Source organism: Hyperolius riggenbachi, chromosome 7, assembly GCF_040937935.1.
Source record: "Hyperolius riggenbachi isolate aHypRig1 chromosome 7, aHypRig1.pri, whole genome shotgun sequence".
Classification (NCBI taxonomy): Eukaryota; Metazoa; Chordata; class Amphibia; order Anura; family Hyperoliidae; genus Hyperolius; species Hyperolius riggenbachi.
In genome coordinates this window covers 198,078,159-198,099,660 of record NC_090652.1, presented here as the reverse complement: position 1 = coordinate 198,099,660, position 21,502 = coordinate 198,078,159, and the positions used below count along the sequence as shown (strand labels likewise).

The 21,502-nt window shown below is 45.3% G+C and overlaps 1 protein-coding gene across 10 annotated transcripts in view; it reads left to right on the top strand.

Moving 5' to 3' along the window:
* ADAM23 (ADAM metallopeptidase domain 23) overlaps positions 1-21,502 on the top strand; it is a 468,543-nt gene that overhangs the window by 36,457 nt on the left and 410,584 nt on the right. For 7 of the 10 annotated variants that reach the window (XM_068244982.1, XM_068244983.1, XM_068244981.1 and 4 more), the window contains one exon: positions 369-427. The exons of the other annotated variants lie outside the window; for them this stretch is intronic. In XM_068244982.1, the coding sequence (XP_068101083.1) occupies positions 369-427 (59 nt within the window). The remainder of the gene's footprint in view (positions 1-368; positions 428-21,502) is intronic. 10 annotated transcript variants of the gene reach the window in all.

Genomic DNA, 21,502 nt, shown 5'->3' with positions numbered 1-21,502 from the left:
AATAGAGGTTGCAGAGGTAGCAACCGCATTGGGGCCCTTGGAGCAGAGGGGCCCCATGGGGCTCGTCCTCAACCAAAGTATTAGCTGTTTTTTGACCCTGTGCCTAGTAATAATCACTTCTATAGATGCTCTGAATAGTAGTAATCATTAACAAAATGTTCCCCATCCCCTTCTTGCACCTCTAATACTGTGGATGACCTTGGCAGGTTTTGTTGTGTCACATCAAGTGTTACGTATAGAGTGCCGGGGGCACAGTGTAAAACTCGTACCGGGCCCATATCTCCATAGCTACGCCACTGAAAGCAGGGTTTTGTGCAGTAAGTGTGGTGAACTCTGCATTCTATACATAACTACTATTCATATTGCAGATGGTTCCTCTACAGTTTGAGGATCCTGTCCTTTCTACACAGTGCGGTCTCAAACTCAGGTTGGTAATTATACACTATTAAGTGTGTTTGCTGCAAAAACTCTACATTGGGGTGCACAATTAGAACAGGTATTGGATGGAAAGGACTAAGCTGCCCAGATGCAGTTGCTAGTGCGGCACCAAGCCTCCATAATTATCTCAAATCATGTTTCAGACCCTTATTTCATATGTCCTGAACCAGAAAGGATTACATTATTATGCCTTTAATGAAGGAATCTATTGACAAGATTAGGTACCAATTACGCTGCAAGTACCACTTCTTTGAAGCTTTTTGATGGCTCTGTGAACTGTAATAGTATTATATAGACACATGAGAGCAACAAGCACACTTAGACACTGGAGAGAGCTAAATGTGAAAGGCATATACTACTACCACTGGAATTAAAAATAGTATCTGTTATTCTGTGTAATATACTTTAAAGGGAAGCCAGGAATAAAAAAATCAGTTTTATTTTCCTGGGGATTCTACTAGCCCCCTCCAGCCGTCCCGTGCCCTCGCAGTCACTCAGGAAGCCTCCGGTCCTCCGCCGCCAGCTAGTTTCGTTTTCGCTGACAGGCCCGACAGGCCTGGCCACGCATATTTTTCTTTGCGTTCCCGTCCGCAATAGCATCCTGCGCCTGTGCAGGACACTATTGAGGACAGAAACATGAAGAAGGATACGCGTGTCCAGGCCTGCTGCACAGGTGCAGAAAGCCCGGGAGCTCCATGAATGACTGCAAGGGCACTGGACGGCTGCAGGGGGCTGGTAGAAGCCCCAGGCAAGTAAAACTGATCTTTTATTCCTGGCTTAAGTGTCCCTTTAAAGAGACCCTGAAGCGAGTCTAAATTCACTTTTGTAGCCATGTTAATCATTATAATCCCTGCTAAACCGCCGCTATCTCGCGGCAAAACGAGTTCATACCCCCAAATCCCCCTGCAAATCCACGACATTCTTGGTTGTGGATTTTGCTACTCATGGAGGCAGAGCTTTCAGCTGCAGCTCTGCCTCCATGCACGTCAACCACTGTGCGGATCTCCGCCTCTCCCCCGCCCCTCTCTGCGAAGGAAGATTGAGAGGGGCGGGGAGAGGCGGCAATCAGCGGGGATTGACGCGCCAAGAGGCAGAGCTACAGCCATAAGCTCTGCCTCTATGAGGAAGCGCTCCCCGGACACAGGAGAGAGGATTTGGGGGTATAAACCCCTAGTTTTTCCACGGGATGTTGGCGGTTTAGTAGGGCTTATAATGATTAACATGGCTACAAGTTAAAAAAGTGAATTTAGACTCGCTTTAGAGTCTCTTTAACCTCCTTGCCGGTTATCCCGAGCTGAGCTCGGGGTAACTCGCGCAGGAGGATTGCTCTAGCCCTGCTGGGCCGATTTTCACAATTGTTTTTTTCCTACACGCAGCTAGCACTTTGCTAGCTGCATGTAGTACGCGACCGCCGCCGCTACCCGCCGATTCGCCGCTACCCGCCGCACCGAGCCCATTCCCCCCCCCCCAAGACCCCTTCGCAGCCTGGTCAATCAGTGCCAGGCAGCGCTGAGGGGTGGATCGGGATTCCCTCTGACGTCCATGACGTCGGTGACGTCATCCTGCCCCATCGCCATGGCGACAGGGGAAGCCTTGCAGGAAATCCCGTTCTGAACGGGATTTCCTGCTTGCGCAGATCGCTGGAGGCGATCGGAGTGGGTGGGGGGATGCCGCTGCTCAGCGGCTATCATGCAGCTAGCGCTAGGCTAGCTACATGATTTAAAAAAAAAAAAAAAAAAGGTGCTGCGCTGCCCCCTTGCCGCAATAATTGGAACGACAAGAGGGTTAAGTTCCATGAATAAGAACATAAGCTGTAAGGGGTAATAAAATAATTTTAAAATGGTGTTTGCCTTCAAATGTATCTTGTGCGGAGGAGGTTTATTTACCAAGCCTCAAGACTGCAAAAAGCAATCCTTTTGTTTGCCCCACCCTTAGTGATTGCATTTGCCATGCACAATTGGAGTTCACAAATAATGCATGGATCCAATTATGCATGGCAAATGCGATCACTAGGGTTCAGTTAAAAATGGTGCACTGTTCCGTCGATAAATGTATCATAAAACGCTATTTATTGTTTTAATGTAAATACATTAAAACAGTAAATAACATTTTATGATACATTTATCAGCAGAACAGTGCGCCATTAAAAAATGCAGCGGGTGTCAGGTATAGCAGTATTACCTCACCAGCGGAGAGTGCTGCGGCCACCGCTTTCGCGTCTGACGTCACCCCGGCGGTGGCCGCATCCTCTCAGACATCTAGCACAGCCCCTGGCAGGACAGGTCTCTCCTCTGCACATCAGATTAGGTGAGCACGCTCGTGGGCGGGGCGGCAGGATCTTTATAATCTGAGGAGACGGGTCAGCTGATCTTGTGGTCAGTTGACACCAACTTGCCAATCACACGCTGCTGATTGGTTTAGCCCTCTGGGCGGGCGGTTTGTATTTGCTTTCTGTATTTAAGCTGGGAGATGTCATTTGCTCATTGTCTATTGTTGCGAATACTTAGTGTTAGCGCTCAGACCTTTGATAGCTGTAATCAGTAGTGAAAAACATACCAATTGTATTTATCTGTGTATGGCTGATGGTGTAATGGTTAAGGGCTCTGCCTCTGACACAGGAGACCAGGGTTCGAATCTCGGCTCTGCCTGTTCAGTAAGCCAGCACTAATTCAGTAGGAGACCTTTGGCAAGTCTCCCTTACACTGCTACTGCCAATAGAGCGCGCCCTTGTGGCTGCAGCTCTGGCGCTTTGAGTCCGCAAGGAGAAAAGCGCAATATAAATGTTATTTGTCTTGTCTTGTCTTGTCTTGACTCTTTGCCTGCCTTGACTATTCTTTCTGCCTAGTGATTCTGTACCTTTTATCTGATCTTGTTGCCGACTTTTGCTTGAACTTCACTCTGATTCTGCTTGTCGATTCTGTACCTTATCTACCCGTCTGTTGCCTACCTGATCTGTCTGACTATTCTCTCTCATCAGTGGGCCCTCGCCACTGGTGAGGTTACCGCTGTGGTTCTATCTGTAACCTCCATCGCCACTGGTGAGGTTACCGCTGAGATTCTAACAGTAACTTACTGTTTGCACCAATCACTACACTCTGTGCAATAAAGCTGGTGACTTCTGTCACGTCTTACACACCACTTGCTTACTATATTTGTATTATTGATGATTCTGCAGATCATCATATAATCAGATATAGTATCTGCATTATTGGTGATACTGCAGATCACCACATAATCAGAAATCTGTTATCCTGCTGACACTAATTGTTACAGCGGGGCTAGTGTTAGGCAGCGGGTTGGGGGGGGGAGGGGGAGAAACAGCGGGACACTAGTGTTAGGAAGCATGGTGGAGGGAGTAAAATTGGGTGAAGGGAGGATGTGTGCATATGCATACATTAGTTTGTCTCGGATGGCGATCATCATCGCTCCTTAACTTCCTAGTTAGTTTGCAGGAGTCCTGCAGCCAGCCAATCACTATGCGGGGACTGAAGCCACATGGTGATTGGCTGGATGCAGGACTACAGCACACTAACTGAAGAAGTGAAGGAGCGGTCGCCGGCCGGGACAAGGCAATGTATGCCAATGCACACATCCTCCCTCCACCTGATCCTACTTCCTTCACCCGCTGCCTAACACCAGTGTCTCGCTGCCTCCCCCCTTCCCCCGACCCTTGCTGTCTAGCACTAGCCCCCCTGCATTTTTAACATGTATAACGCTATTTAGCATTGCAAGTTACGCTATTTTTTAACACTTATAACTCTAAATAACGTTATATAATCTAAGTCTATGCGGCGCTAGTAGTTAGTATGGACCAGTGACTGCAATGCTACTTAAGAAAGACATTTGCATTATTTATTAATATAGAGGTTCTTGAGAATGTTGTATATGACTTGTGTTTTGATTTCTTAAGGCTTGTACACATACCGTACTAAAGGCAACGACGGGTCCGTCGTCACCTCCCGCTGGGCGGGTTTTCAGCAGACAGTACAGCGTGTGTACAGTCTGTCGGCGGACTGATAAGGCTGTTTCTGAACGATCCACTGGGCGTATCAGCGGGAGGTGACGACAGACCGGTCGTTGCCTTTAGTACGACGTGTGTACGAGCCTTTAGACTGCACATGCATCTTTATGCATATGTATACTTGGATGAAATAGGGATTTTTTAGCTTCATGTCTCTAGTTATATATAAAAATTATTACATGATTTATTCTGGGTGGATTTATACAAAAGACAAATAACATTTATATTGCGCTTTTCTCCTGGTGAAATAAAGCAACTACTAGGACACACTCTATAGCATACATGTGAAACTCCAGTCTGCGGGCCAAATCTGGCCCTCAGGGCCATCAAATTTGGCCTCTAAGTGGTTTCCCCACTTTGCATTATGTTTGGCCCACTCTAGACCACCAGGAAAGCTGTATTTGAGGTGAAGCCCTAGATCACCAAAAAAGCCATATGGGGAAGGAAAAGCACTAGAAACCGAGTAACTCTATAGGGGAAAGAGGAGGCATTATACACCAGGGAACAGTGTAGGGGAGAGAGGACCACTAGACACCAGGGAATTGTATAGAGGAGGGGAACTGTTAGACACTACAGAAGTCTATAAGGTGGTCACTAGACATTGAGGTTGGCCCGCGACTTGGTCTCAGTGTTCAAAGTCGGCCCACTTTGTAATTGAGTTTGACACCCCTGCTCTATAGGCAGTAGCAGCGTTAGGGAGATTTGCTTAAGGTCTTCTACTGAATAGGTGCTGCCTTGCTGAAGAGGAAGAGCTGAGATTCGAACCAACCAACTATCCAGCCGCACTAGATTTATTTGCATAAGCAATTCAAATAAAGCATTGATGGCTAACCTTGGCACTCCAGATGTGTTGGAACTGCAAGTCCCATGAGACATTGCAATACTCTGACAGCTCTAAGGGCTCTTTCACACTAGAGGCCTTTTTCAACGTTTTACCGCCACGGCCATAGTTTGCTTTTTTCATGGTAAAATGAAAGTCCATAGACATAGACACTTAACGCCGCATTTTTGAGCGTTGCGTTTTGAAGCTCCCTGGCGCTTTTTCAGGGCCAACCGCAGCGTTTCGTGTTTCAATGATAGTCAATGGAAAACGCAAACTACAGTGTTTTTAAAACGTTTCACCGCTGAAAAAAAAATCCCCAGAATTCAATTTAAAAAAAGACGTTTTCAGAGCTGTAAAACACTTTGAAAACGCTATGGAAAAGCTATGTATTGGTGTTGAAAAGTATAAAAACTCCTTCCAATAGCACCAAAACGCTGACAGCAAAAGGCAGCGTTTTAGCCTTTTCTACCGCAGCCCCTAGTGTGAAAGAGCCCTAAGCATAACTCAGGGAGGCATGATGGGATTTGTAGTTTTGGCACAGCTGGAGTGCCAAGGTTAGCCATCACTGAATTAAAGCATCTTTTTTTTTATTCCTCTTTCCACCTGCACCCTAAACTTAACCGTAAAACGAACTTAAAAAAACACTGCATACTCACCTAAAAATGGTTCTCTGCTTCAAAGCCACAATGCCACTATCCGTTTGCCTCCTCCCTGCTGTATGCATGCTTCCCTGTTCCTGGGCCACACCTGTTTCCCAATCAGGGTTACTATGCCTGATCCCATAATCTCCCTGTAATGCTGGGGGGGGGGGCATACTTTGACCACCCAGCGCAACAAGGCTAAGTAGCTGAATAATGGAAGAGGCTCCACAGATGGACACAGGGGTAATGAACAAGGGAGCAAGATTGCCCAGAGCAACTGCAGCTCTGGGCCGCCTATCAGGCTAGATGCTAAGTGATACAATACACAACAGATGTAGTCGGTAACAGGCTTGGGTCATACACATTAATTCAGATATCAGTCGTATTGGAAGGATTAGGCAGATTCGTAGTCGAGAGGCAGGCAAAGGGCGGTACACAATACAATATACAATATTACAAATAATACAATACTGACTGTCTAGAGTACATATATATTGTGCTGATGCGCAATATATGAAATGTAGCTCTCAAATAACTCACTAGCGAAAGCACAAGTAATGACAATTAACAAGACAGACAACAGACAGACAGACGGAATGCTCAGCCAATCTAGTCGCTGTTTCAGTGATGGCAACATTCACACTGAGATAGACAAGACCAACAGGTAGGAGCAAAACTAATGGCAACCGCTGTTATAGTTCGTCCTCAAGAACAAGGCAAGTATCCTAAGCAAAAGAGAAAGAATTGGCCCTACAAAAACCGCACCACAAGGATTGTAGAAAAATACAAAATAGCCTTTATTGAACCATACAACCATGTATGGTTCAATAAAGGCTATTTTGTATTTTTCTACAATCCTTGTGGTGCGGTTTTTGTAGGGCCAATTCTTTCTCTTTTGCTTAGGATACAGTGTTCATTGGCCCTTTCTGCACACAGTGTTATACCAACATGAATTTATTTGCATATTAATTAGCCTTTCTACTTCAAATAAGTGATGGTGCTTGTCCATTTTTGGTTTTTCACTCAAGAACAAGGCAAGAACAAGACTAGAAGGAATACTACCAGTCACCAACGTGGTGCTGGCAGAATCCAAACTATCAGGATCAGAAGGACTTCACTCACCCCCGCAGGTCAGCAAACATCCAGCAGACATGAAAATACAGAGCAAGGCATTATACATTTTTACAATAACAACTTTCACAGCATAGACTTAAGAGAGAGCTGAACACTATGTCGGGCGGGGTCTGAAATAGGAGGCAGACTTTTATGCTGGCATCAGCCAATGGATGCAGGTATGCAAATTCCCACACAGCTGAATGGTAATCATTCAATCCTGAGCTGGCTTGATTACCATTTGCTAGCTGAAAGACTAATGCTGCATACACACTTGAGATAAAAGTCTTTGGAAAAGGCAAGATCACAGACCAATTTTACCCCATTCCATGTAGTATGAGAGCCATACTCTACACAGTCTATTCTATGGAGCTGCACTCCCCATCAGATAAAAATCTTTGCAAGATGCTGCACACAAAGATGCTGTACACATTCAAAAGATCATTATCTGCAAAAGATCTCTTCCTGCAATAGATCCATTCCTGCAAAATGCATTCATAGTCTATGAGATCTGCAGATCCTCATAAACACCTGGTTTAACAGACTTCATCTGCATATCTGGCAATCATCTGCAGATCTGAAAATCCATCCTGGTGGATCTGATCTGCAGATGATCTGCAGATGATTGCCTGTTAAACAAGGTGTGTATGATGATCTGCAGATCTCATAGACTATGAATGCATTTTGCAGGAATGGATCTATTGCAGGAAGAGATCTTTTGCAGATAATGATCTTTTGAATGTGTACAGCATCTTTGTGTGCAGCATCTTGCAAAGATTTTATCTGATGGGGAGTGCAGATCCATAGAATAGACTGTGTAGGTATGGCTCTCATACTACATGGAATGGGGTAAAATTGGTCTGTGATCTTGCCTTTTCCAAAGACTTTTATCTCAAGTGTGTATGCAGCATAACATAACAAATGCATGCAGTACTATGCAACCAGGGCCGGTGCTACCATAGAGGCAAAGGGGGCAATTGCCCCAGGGCCCCAGAGCTTGTAGGGGCCCCCAGTGGCTACAAGAGGAAAAAAAATTCAAATCGACCTTATAGTTTTTGAGAAAATCGGTTTTAAAGTTTCAAAGGAAAAAAATACACATTTAAAAACCTGCCGACTTTAATAGTTAATAGCAAATCCACCTTAAATGCTAGAAACCCTAAATTCGAAGGATATGTTAAGGAGAGCATTGGGAATAAGAGGAAAAAACAATTTTTCAAAAAGACCTTATAGTTTTTGAGAAAATCGATTTTAAAGTTTCAAAGGAAAAAAGTATACTTTTAAATGCGGTAAATGTCACTTTTCGTAGCAAACCTAACGGTAGTGTAATTTTACATGCACCAAAAGAAAGAGCAATACATTTCCTGACGAGGTTTCCAGGGGGTCCATACTCAGCCGCAGCGCTTTGGCCAGGGATCGCTATACAGCCGCAATATGGCTGTATGAAGATCCCTGGCATTTTTTCCTATTTTCCCAATCTTTTTTTATGTTTACAGTGTGGGATTTTTTTTTTTTTAATTATGTGGGGTCCCCCCTCCTGAAACTTTTTAACCCCTTGTCCCCCATGTGGGCTGGGGTAGCCAGAATGTGGAGCTCCGACCGATTGGGGCTTCACACCCTGACTATACCAGCTGCAAAAAAGGTCCCTTAATGCCGATTTTTGTTCCAGGGTATCTGTTGGGGGGGACCCCCAGGTTTATTTTGCCCTGGGGCCCCATTGTTGCTTAAACCGGCCCTGTATGCAACAACATGCATGCAGGAAATCCAGGGCTATCTGGCTGCAGTTCAACTGCAGCAAACCATAGGAGGAATCCTGACAGCATCCTGAACTGTTCTGAACTGCAGAGTGATTGCAAATGACAAAAAGACTCACTGCGAATGCGCAACCAAATGCAAGCAGACAAGCCAGAACTTCCCAGTTGCAGCTCCACTGCAAGCGACAGAACATGATACAGGCGAGATCCTGACAGTACCCCCCTCCTTTAAAGGTGGCTTCCAGACGCCTATAGAAGCTGGCATAATTCTCCTGAACTACCCAAACCAGAAAATCAGATGCAGAAAATCCAGCAAACTGATCTGACTGATAACTCATGAAGGTCGGGACAGCCCGACAGGACCAAATTCCAGAATCAGTCACACTAAGACTGAACCAATCGGAACCAGAACCTCCAGAACCATGCCCATCAGTACTACAAGCCCCAGTGGGATACCCATCAGAACTGTGATTTTCAGGAAAAAGCACCCCAAAACTCTCCGAGCGATACCTACCACCTTCCAGGGACTGTCCAAAAATGCCAAACCTTTTAATGCAATGTCCACCGGAACTGTCCTTTCCAACACAGTACCCACTGTCGTACCAGTCCAAGGCACCAGGACAAGTTTCCTCAGAAATCTCCCAGAACACTGTGAAGCTCCATAGAGATCCCAAGAGGTTAGAACAACCTTTAGGCTCACATGGAGAACTATCAAGAACCCCTATGGAACATAGGGCAATTCCAGAGTCAGGGTTGAAAGGACAAACATCGAGATCAGGGCTTTCAGGGACCAGAACCATCTCTGGACATGCAGGCAGACTGGCAATATCAGAACATGTCACCACTAAGGAAGCATCTGAGTACGCTGACACACAAGATACACTTGGGCATTCTGGCACACAGAGCACACCTGGGCACACTGGTACAAGAGAATCTTCTGGGTATGTCAAGGAACTGCGGACCTCAGAGTCAGTCACGATAGGACCAAAACCAGGATTGGGCAGAAAATCATCATGATTAGACTTTACAGTTACTGGACTCTCACTAAAGAATGCAGAATCAGGCTTAGGTGTCACTGGTTCCACCAAGGTTATTAACAAGTCATGTTCAGGGGCATTAACAGGACAGGACAAATCTTCTGATGTATGCACTGAACTAGATAGAGTCTCCACAACTTCCTCTGAACTGGACAGAGACTCATCACCTACTACACTGGATTAGAGCTTCAAAAGAGCCGCAAAGCAAATCAGTATTACAGCAACCCCCACTAAACTGGGCAAGACTGAGGAACTCACTGGGCAGGAAGGGGACTCTGGAACATCTGCCATACTGGACAGAGCACCAGAATTTTCCAAGATACAAGGCAGGACTTCAGGAACACTCACTAAACAGGACTGAAATTCTGAGATTTCTATTATTTTTACCAGAGAGTCAGAATGATCCATGTTACAGGGCAAGACTTCTGAAGCATTCAGAGGACAAGGCTGGAGTTCCCTGGCTGCTACAACATCAGACACTTGCTGAGGAGGACAATGCTTCAATGGCTTCTGCTTCACTGGACAGAGATTCATCAAGCTTTACTAGACTGGACTGTAATTCTAAGACAGCTGCTAAACAGGTGAATATTACTGCAACTGAAGTAAGCAGTGCCTCTGAGTCCTCTGCTAGAGATCTTGAAGCATCCAAAGTACCGGGTGAAGCATAAGACTCTGCGACCTCAGCATCACTGAACAATCCATGTTGCAGGGCAGAACCATGGAAGCACCTGTTGGACAGTATAATGATTCTGTGACCTGAGCTTCATTGGACAGAACTACTGAGTAATTCATGGTACAGGGTGAATTTACTGGAACATTTTCTGGATAAGGCAATGATTCTGTGATTTCAGGTTCACATAACAGATGCTCTGAACCATTTGCGGAACTAGAGCAAGGTGCTGAAACAGGAGGATCAGGACACAGCGTTTGCGAATCTGAACCACAGTTCTTCAACTGTGAAGTTGGAAAATTCAGATGCAGGGGTTCTAAGGCTACTAAACATGATTGCTGAGACTCAGGAACTGATGTAGTGCCTCTATTGGTGTCTGCAGGATGCAGAAAACAAATCATTAGGATTTTGTTTGTATTTTTTCACAAAACGTTTTGCAATCAATTTAACAAATTCCAAAAACCTCCTCGTTTTCATCAGCAACTTCCTCAGCCCAAGTTCTCATCTTGCTATCAAGCAGGTATAAGATAATAAACCTGGACTGCTGAAATGCAGTAGCTGATTTGAAAAAAGAACACGAATTAAAAATTTTGCAATTCTGCAAGAAATTCAAAAAAGACTTATTGCCACCATTACACCGGGCTAGAGAAGCAAGGTATGCATCTGAAGCAAGACTAGTAGGTGATGTCGTTGTTAGGGGAAACGGAGAGACAGAATTGACATTGGTTACTGAGTGTTGCTCACACTGACTCCCAGAGCGATCATTCAAGATCTCATTCCATGCATCAATTAAAGGAATCACAAAGTCATGCACACACAGATTCATTTCAATCAAAGAAAAAGCAGACTCAATGCATGCATGCAAAGTTATGTTACTCTTAGCAGTGTGAAATTCATAGAAATATTCTTGATCATTCTCCAATTCATAAATTAAAGCTTCAATTTCCCATTTTTCAAACAGAGGATCCCATTCATTCTTGTCAGGAACTAAACAATTATTCTGGGCATAATTTACAGTTGGACCAGTCTGCAGGAAGCTAGCTGGAGTGGACTTGGCTTGGTTTACTCCTGACAGAGAATCAACTTGGCTAACTGGATCATTACTAGGGTATTTCCTATTCTTAAGAATTTCCAGGACTTGCAACAATTTTTGAACTGCAGTATATGTAAATTTTCCTTGCTGCATAAACAATTTGATTTGCTCAATACTCTGTAATATTTCTACATAAGAATATTCAGACAATTCTTTTAAACAAAAATCTTTATTCTCCCTGGCTAGCAAGGAAAGTTCACTGGTAGTTTCATAAGTCCATTTGACTCCCATGAATGACAACTAGATTTCATTATCTGCCAATGACTCTGACTATGGGTCTGATGCGCAGCCACTATGGGCAACGACACTGCTGGCTGTGAACATTTTCTGGAATGTTTACGTTTAGCTTTATGGCCCATACTCACGGGCTACAATTGTCGCTGCAACACGCGGCGCGCGTGTGTTGCGGCGACAGGTCGCCCGTGAGTATGAGCCGTTGCACGGGCGCGCACCCCAAACCGTCGCTTGTCGATGCTGTCGCCGGGCGATTGGCGCGGTCAATCGCCTGGCGACAGTTGCCGCCGCAACTCCGCCGCAATTGTCGCTAGTTCGCGTGAGTATGCGGACTAGCGATAGCAACCTCTTACTACAATACGGCGCTTCCGGCGGCGGGGGAGGAACGTCGGCGACAGCTTCCGTCGCAGAGCTGGTCCCTCTTTCGCGTGTGTACGTGGAGTGACGTGGCGACGAGCTGTCGCCGGCCTGTCGCGCACACGCTCACGTGTGCTGGCGACAGGCCACTTTTGCAGCCCGTGAGTACGGGCCATAAGACTTTGCTACACTGGGTGACTGTGGAATATTTTTAGTGGAATTTCTTGCATATTGATTGCTTTTAAAAGCTGCTGATGGCATGCTGATGGCATATTTGATTGTCTAGCAATCAGGAGTTCATTGAGAGGACATGGTAATGAGGATATTCTTAACCAGTTATGGATCACCAAAGCTATAAATTCTAGAGGCTTTTCTCTCAGTGTAGTGTGATTCAAAACATCAACTGACCAATCAAAGAGTTTGCCTTTGAACAGAGTGCAAACTAGCTGATCAGCCCAGGTAGAAAAAGTTGTGGCCTGAAAATCTGGGTTTAACAAAAATCTAACCAATTCTGACATAAATTTGGAGCCCTCCTCCATGTGGGTTTGTGTTTGGCCCAACATAATTGTAATGATCTGCTCAGCTGGCTGCACGGGCAGACAGCTGTTTGGCCATTCCTTAAGTCTGAGGGCTGCAGGTCTCTGGAAAAGAGACCTGTCTTTGCTTTGCAAGTTTCAGAGTTGCTCTGCTGAGAAATTTGCATACACTTGTCATGCAAATTGCCTAGCTGCCTCCTTTGAAGGCCTGCAGTATAAAAGCCATGTTCTCCCAGAATCCTTTGCTGGTCATAATGGTTTGTTACTGCTAAACACTCCTAGAGTGTCAGCCTTGCCTGTTTGTTAAAGATTAGAGTAAGAGTAATTCTTGGGACTGCACTAGACAGCTCTTCTAGTGCAGTCAGGTTGCTTTATCTGTTTTGTCTGTGTTGTCTCTCTGCTGCGATTGTCCTGTCGCCAGCGGTGGTCGACAGGAAATCGTTCTGTCGGTATGGGGGTGCTAACCAGAGCAGCGGTTGCTACTGGTAGCCCCTTCTGTTCATCTGTCTGGATCGCACTCGCCCTAGTGGTAGTGGCAGTGCATCCTTCTGTATTCTGTCTGGGGGTGCTAACCAGAGCAGCGATTGCTACTGGTAGCCCCTTCTGTTCATCTGTCTGGATCGCACTTGCCCTAGTGGTAGTGGCAGTGCCTCCTTCTGTATTCTGCCTCAGGGGTGCTAACCAGAGCAGGGGTTGCTACTGGTAGCCCCATCTGTTTGTCTGTCTGGATCGCACTCGCTCTAGTGGTAGCAGCGGTGGTTCCTTCTGAACTCTGTCTGGGAGTGTAGGCCAGAGCTGCGGTTGCTGCTGGCTGCTCCTGCTTTCTGTCTTGTCTGATACGAACGCTTGCTGTAGGCTCGGTGAGGTAACCGTTAGCAAGCGTTCGCATTCTCTACCTTGTGTTTTTGTGTCATTGGTTAGTTAGGGTGGCACGCTTATCACTGGGTGCCTAACGCGTGGTGATCGTGCTGAAACGCGTTCGCTGTTGCGAATGAGTGCGGTGTTCGCGTTTAGCTAGCGTTTGTTATTTTTCTTACCTTCTGATAAGTTGTTTGCTGTGCCTTTGCTATTCTCGTACTCTGCTCTGTTCTGCCTTCACTTCTGGCAATTGTCACTTCTGGCAATCGCATCTCTTGCGATTGCGTTCCCACTCTTGTTTCTGCGGATGTGTGTTCACTGTCGCTGGGTGGCGACTAAATTGGGGGACACACATTAATCCTGTCTCTGTGCTCTCTCTCTTTGAGGGCTATTTTGCCCTGCTTGCTCCTGTTCATACAATTCCCAACTGGCATCTGTGGCCGTGCAGAGGCTGTGCTCGTCTGCACTCCACAGCTCCATCTGCTGGTGGGAATTGCCCTCTACCGGTGCATTGCACCTAACCTGGGTTCTACCTTATTATACGCTTGTGGAGGATTTCCGCTGTGTCAGCGTGCATCTTGTACGCTGACCCCGGAAACAATTCCGCAATCGTTACAATAATGTAATGCTGGGGGGGGGCATACTTTGACCACCCAGCGCAACAAGGCTAAGTAGCTGGATAATGGAAGAGGCTCAACAAATGGACACAGGAGTAATAAACAAGGGAGCAAGATTGCCCAGAGCAACTGCATCTCTGGGCCGCCTATCAGGCTAGATGCTAAGTGATACAATACACAACAGACGTAGTCGGTAACAGGCTTGGGTCATACACGTTAATTCAGATGTCAGTCGTATTGGAAGGATTATTGTAAAAAAGTGCAAAGGCAAAAAGATGCCTGTGGATATAGTCCTTGTAATACTTAGCTATCTTACCCAAATAAATGATAGTGGGCGGGGCCAACCCTAATACAACAATAATACCAGGAAATCTGAACACATATGGGTACTCAGGCCACCTTAATATACAAAGTATCAAAATTTATTATTAATAAATCAAGGACATACAAATGCTCAAATGGTCACAAAGGAACAAAACACACATGATTCAAAAATAAAATTGCGTATGCAAAACTACAATTTAGCCATAAATCAGCCACTATGATAAATGTACCAGCTTGACGGTGCATGAGGAAATTACCCATTCATACATCCCAAGCATGCCGCGCTTCCGTACTGGTGCCATGAACTATGGATGGAAAAAAGTGGGGGCCCCCCTCCTCATAAAGACGAAGATAAAAGTTCCTATTGTAGTCCACCACGATAACTTGATAAGTGGACTTGTGAGCTTAGCAAAAGTTCATTCCCCCAAGGATGGTCAGTTCATGTATTTGTCAGCAAGGAATAAAGGATGGGTCTCACCACATGATGTCACTAACGCCCGTCCTGCTCTCCGGATATTCGTTTAGCCATCCGTTTACCGCTGTGGAGTAACTGGATAGAAGGAAAGGCCGCGTCTCGACCTATACTCCCCAGTGGTTGTGATGCCTCAACCTGGCAGTCTAGTTAGCTGCTTCATCCAACCCGACGTGCGAGCAAGCTGGGACGCCACTCCATACGCTCACCAACACGGAAGCGCAGCCGAGAAGCGGGCTGTGTGGCTCCGCCCACCGACGTTTCGCGTCACTTGCGACGCTTCATCAGGGTGTGGCTTCACAATACGCAGCAACTGATTAAAAACAGTCCAAAGAGCCCGCCTCCTCTCTGCGCACACTCAGTGATTCACTGCACAGCATGCGATGGGATGGGCTGACAGCTCCATGTACTCGCATTGGTTTCAAGTCAGTACTTTTCCTACGGATCAGACATCATGACTTCATCTTAAAGGGGGCCACTGCGGCATCAAAAAGGTCCATGGTTCCACATATAGATAGGAGACATATAGCGAAGGCCAATCCTCGATCAGATAAAGACCCATAATCCACTTCACCGCACAGGGTCATTAGTAATAAAAATAAGTCCACAGGCCTATGCTTAATTCATCAATGATATTCACATGTGCAGTCCTAAAGATAAGACTAGATTGGTCAATATGAGATCAATGTATTCCATTTTTGATTTTGATTTTTGGCACTTTCGCTGCATGGCACCAATCATTCATTGCGGATCCACACATATCCCAAACAATTAATTGTACCTTCGGATCCTCAAAAATGGAGTCAGATCCAATTCGGCATTTAAGCCAAATGGTGCTACCGTATTTAATTTAAAGATCCATGATGCTTCCTTGCAGTACAATACTTCATCAAAATCCCCCCTCCTTGTGGATACCTTTAACCTATAGATGCCTTTAACCAGGGTGCCTTTTAAATCATTATTATGACATTCCCTATAATGTTCATAAATACCCCCTATTGCTTTACCCCCTTTAATCTTACAGAAGTGTTCAAGGACCCGTTCTTTTAATGCTCTTTTAGTCTTCCCGACATATTTGAGCCTACAGGGACACTGAATCATGTAAACGACACGAGTCGTGTCGCAATTAATAAATGCTCTTATATCGTACTCAACGTCCCCTGAACTGTTCTCAAACTTCTTTGTACGTTCAATGAATGTACAAAGTTTACATTTGCCACATTTATAAGACCCGTTAGGTACTCCCCTCTGTAGCCAGGTATCATTACTAACACTGTACTCACTGCGTACTAATTTATCCCTCAAGTTAGGGGCCCTTCTGGCAGTAAGCAGTGGGCGTGGACCCACTACTTTGGCTATCTCATCCGAGGCTGTCAAAATTGGCCAAAACGTGGACAAAAGTTCCCGCAGGCTCTCCCAATGGGTGCCATAGCTGGTCACGAGCCGCATATGTCCCCCTCCCTCCGCACCGGACCTCCCCACGCGAGTGGCCAAGAGATCCCTTCTATCCTGATTCCATGCACGTTTCAGGGCTCGCCGCAAGACGGAATGTGTATATCCCCGCTCACGGAATCGTAAATACATATCCCTAGACTCTTTCCGAAAGTCATTGTCATTGGAACAGTTCCTTCGTAACCGGAGAAACTGTCCATAGGGGATACCTCTTTTTAATGTGGATGGATGATGGCTGGAGGCGTGGAGAAGCGTATTACCAGCTGAAGGTTTTCGAAACGATGTGGACACCACTCTGTCTCCCTCAACTCTAAGGCGCAGATCCAAAAATGAGATCTCTTTACCATAAGAATAGGTGAGTTTTATATTGCGTTCATTAGAGTTAAAGGGACACTTAAGTCAAACAAAAAAAATTAGTTTTACTCACCTAGGGCTTCCAATAGCCCCCTGCAGCTGTCCGGTGCCCTCGCCGTCTCCCTGCGATCCTCCTGGCCCCGCCGGCAGCCACTTCCTGTTTTGGTGACAGGAGCTGACAGGCTGGGGACGCGAGTGATTCTTTGCGTTCCCAGACACATTAGCACCCTCTATGCTGCTATATGGTATATGATATATGCTATAGCAGCATAGATGGCGCTATTGTGGCCAGGAACGCGAAGAATCACTCGCGTCCCCAGCCTGTCAGCTCCTGTCACCGAAACAGGAAGTGGCTGCCGGCGGGGCCAGGAGGATCGGAGGGAGACGGCGAGGGCACCGGACAGCTGCAGGGGGCTATTGGGAGCCCCAGGTGAGTAAAACTCATTTTTTTTGTTTGACTTAAGTGTCCCTTTAAGGGTTGAGATACATACATCCAATTCGTCGCAGCTGCCACTCCACACCACCAGTATGTCATCTATATATCGGATCCATAGGGCGACGTGCGCCCCAAAATCTGGGTTCGGGAATACATCTCGGCGTTCCCAGAATCCCAGATGCAAACACGCATAGGCCGGGGCACACGCCGCCCCCATGGATGTACCGCGCACCTGGCGGAAATATCTACCACTGAAACTGAAGCAATTTTGCGTCAGGATCAGTTGCATACACTCGACGAGGAACTCGTTATGGGCCCCCGCGGAGGGATATCTCTCACGGAGGAAGAAGGACATTGCCCGGAGCCCATCCTCATGCGGAATCGACGTGTAGAGGGACTCAACATCGATTCCCACAAGGAAGGACCCCGGGGGCAGCTCGAGACCAGCAAGGACACCCAGGACGTCACGGGTATCCTGAACATAGGAGGGCAAAGACTGGACCAGGGGACTCAATTTCTTATCAATAAATTGTCCCACCCGTTGAGTGGGACTACCAACAGAGGAGACAATAGGTCTTCCAGGAGGATTATGGGGAGACTTGTGCAATTTGGGTAGAATATATATAGTAGGTATATTATATGTGTCAACCTTTAAATACTCCCATTCGGTTCTGGAGATATGATTAAAGAAAAGACCATCATCAAGTAGATCATTAATCCTGTCCTTTATTAAGGGAAAAGAGTTATCTCGCAGGGGCAGGTATGTATCTCTGTCCCCGAGTTGCCTCTCTATTTCATTGACATATGCTTCTTCATCAAGTACCACAATATTGCCCCCCTTGTCACTCGGTTTAATAATTATTTTAGGTGCGCAGGTTAGTTCTTTTAAGGCATCTACCTCGTCCTTACTTAAATTTCTGTCTTCAGGAAATGAGGTAAAACGTATTTTCCACAATTCTTTTTCTATAGTATCCAGAAATACTTTAATATATTTATTTTGAGACAGGGGGGGCATATAACTGGACCTGACATGCAACCCTGATGGAGGTGGTCTTACTGCATTCAACTCATCAGGATCTGATATCAATGATGATGCTTCCTCATTGGCAACCATTACTTCAGACTGATTTTCATCAAACAAAGATTCCAATGCTGACAATGTCTCTCTTTCATTCACGGTTAGACTCACATAATTCTCCTTGGTTTGATCATCTGTAGAACTAGAATTACCATGAGTTATTCTAAGGAGTACTTTTCTCAAAAATAAATAAATGTCTTTATATATTTCGAATACGTCTCCTGAAGTTGTTGGTGAAAAGGACAGTCCTTTATTAAGCAAGGTAATATGTTTATCCTGTAGCTCGAAAGTGTATAGATTGACCACATTTTGACTCCCAGAGATGTTTAGGCAGTCACCTTCCTTGCTGTCTCGCTTCTCGTTAAGCGTCTGTCCATTTCTTTCCCTAGCTCTATCTGAACCTGTTCCATTTCTTCCATATCTCTCTGCTCTCTCCTCGTCCTGTACCTTTCTCTGCTGCTTTCTCCCCTCCCTCCTCCTCTTCCTCCTCTTCCTCTTCTGTTTTTTCGTCTGCTCGTACGGTCTTGATCTAAAAAAGTAACTGACTTTTTGCCACTAGTTCCTGATCCCTCTGATACATCTGTGTCAAAACTAGATGCCTCCAAACTGCTCTGTCCCTCTGATCCTGATCTTTTTCGTCTTTTATTTCTTTTCTTCTCAAGTCTTTTAATGGGGTTAAGGGCCTCATCTAAATCCCAACGTGCTAAATCTCTTTGGAATTTTAGCTCTTTTTGTTTTTTTAATGGCAGCCTGCATATTTTTGAATCATGTGTGTTTTGTTCCTTTGTGACCATTTGAGCATTTGTATGTCCTTGATTTATTAATAATAAATTTTGATACTTTGTATATTAAGGTGGCCTGAGTACCCATATGTTTTCAGATTTCCTGGTAGTATTGGAAGGATTAGGCAGATTTGTAGTCAAGAGGCAGGCAAAGGGCGGTACACAATACAATATACAATATTACAAATAATACAATACTGACTGACTAGAGTACATATACAGTGGCTTGCAAAAGTATTCGGCCCCCTTGAAGTTTTCAACATTTTGTCACATTACTGCTACAAACATGAATCAATTTTATTGGAATTCCACGTGAAAGACCAATACAAAGTGGTGTACACGTGAGAATTGGAACGAAAATCATACATGATTCCAAACATTTTTTGCTAATCAAAAACTGCAAAGTGGGGTGTGCGTAATTATTCAGCCCCCTGAGTCAATACTTTGTAGAACCACCTTTTGCTGCAATTACAGCTGCCAGTCTTTTAAGGTATGTCTTTACCAGCTTTGCACATCTAGAGACTGAAATCCTTGCCCATTCTTCTTTGCAAAACAGCTCCAGCTCAGTCAGATTAGATGGACAGCGTTTGTGAACAGCAGTTTTCAGATCTTGCCACAGATTCTCGATTGGATTTAGATCTGGACTTTGACTGGGCCATTCTAACACATGGATATGTTTTGTTTTAAACCATTCCATTATTGCCCTGGCTTTATGTTTAGGGTCGTTGTCCTGCTGGAAGATGAACCTCCGCCCCAGTCTCAAGTCTTTTGCAGACTCCAAGAGGTTTTCTTCCAAGATTGCCCTGTATTTGGCTCCATACATCTTCCCATCAACTCTGACCAGATTCCCTGTCCCTGCTGAAGAGAAGCACCCCCAGAGCATGATGCTGGCACCACCATATTTGACAGTGGGGATGGTGTGTTCTGAGTGATGTGCAATGTTAGTTTACCGCCACACATAGCATTTTGCATTTTGGCCAAAAAGTTCCATTTTGGTCTCATTTGACCAGAGCACCTTCTTCCACATGTTTGCTTTGTACCTCACATGGCTTGTGGCAAACTGCAAACGGGATTTCCTATGCTTTTCTGTTCACACTTGCTTTCTTCTTGCCACTCTTCCATAAAGGCCAACTTTGTGCTGTGCACGACTAATAGTTGTCCTATGGACAGATTCCCCTACCTGAGCTGTAGATCTCTGCAGCTCATCCAGAGTCACCATGGGCCTCTTGACTGCATTTCTGATCAGCGCTCTTCTTGTTCGGCCTGTGAGTTTAGGTGGACGGCCTTGTCTTGGTAGGTTTACTGTTGTGCCATACTCCTTCAATTTCTAAATGATCGCTTGAACAGTGCTCCATGAGATGTTCAAGGCTTTGGAAATCTTTTTGTAGCCTAAGCCTGCTTTAAATTTCTCAATAACTTTATCCCTGACCTGTCTGGTGTGTTCTTTGGACTTCATGGTGTTGTTGCTCCCATGATTCTCTTAGACAAACTCTAAAGGACGTCACAGAGCAGCTGTATTTGTACTGACATTAGTTTACACACAGGTGCACTCTATTTAGTCATTAGCACTTATCAGGCAATGTCTATGGGCAATTGACTGCACTCAGACCAAAGGGGGCTGAATAATTATGCAAACCACACTTTGCAGTTATTGATTTGTAAAAAAAAATTTGGAATCATGTATGATTTTCGTTTCACTTTGTATTGGTCTTTCATGTGGAATTCCCAAAAAATTGATTCATGTTTGTGGCAGTAATGTGACAAAATGTGGAAAACTTCAATGGGGCCGAATACTTTTGCAAGCCACTGTATATTGTGCTGATGCGCAATATATGAAATCTAGCTCTCAAATAACTCACTAGCTAAAGCACAAGTAATGACAAGACTGAGTAGGAGCGAAACTAATGGCAACTGCTGCTATAGTTCATCCTCAAGAACAAGGCAAGAACAAGACTAGAAGGAATACTACCAGTCACCAACGTGGTGCTGGCAGAATCCAAACCATCAGGATCAGAAGGACTTCACTGACCCTCTCAGGTCAGCAAATGTCCAGCAGACATGAAAATACAGAGCAAGTCATTATACATTTTTACAATAACAACTTTCACAGCATAGACCCAACGACAACTCAGAGAGCTGAACACTATGTTGGGCGAGGTCTGAAATGGGAGGCAGACTTTTATGCTGGCATCAGCCAGTGGATGCAGGTATGCAAATTCCCACACAGCTGATTGGTAATCATTCAATCCTGAGCTGGCTTGATTACCATTTGCTAGCTGAAAGACTAACATAACAAATGCATGCAGTATTATGCAACAACATGCATGCAGGAAATCCAGGGCTATCTGGCTGCAGTTCAACTGCAGCAAACCATAGGAGGAATCCTGACAGCATCCTGAACTGCAGAGTGATTGC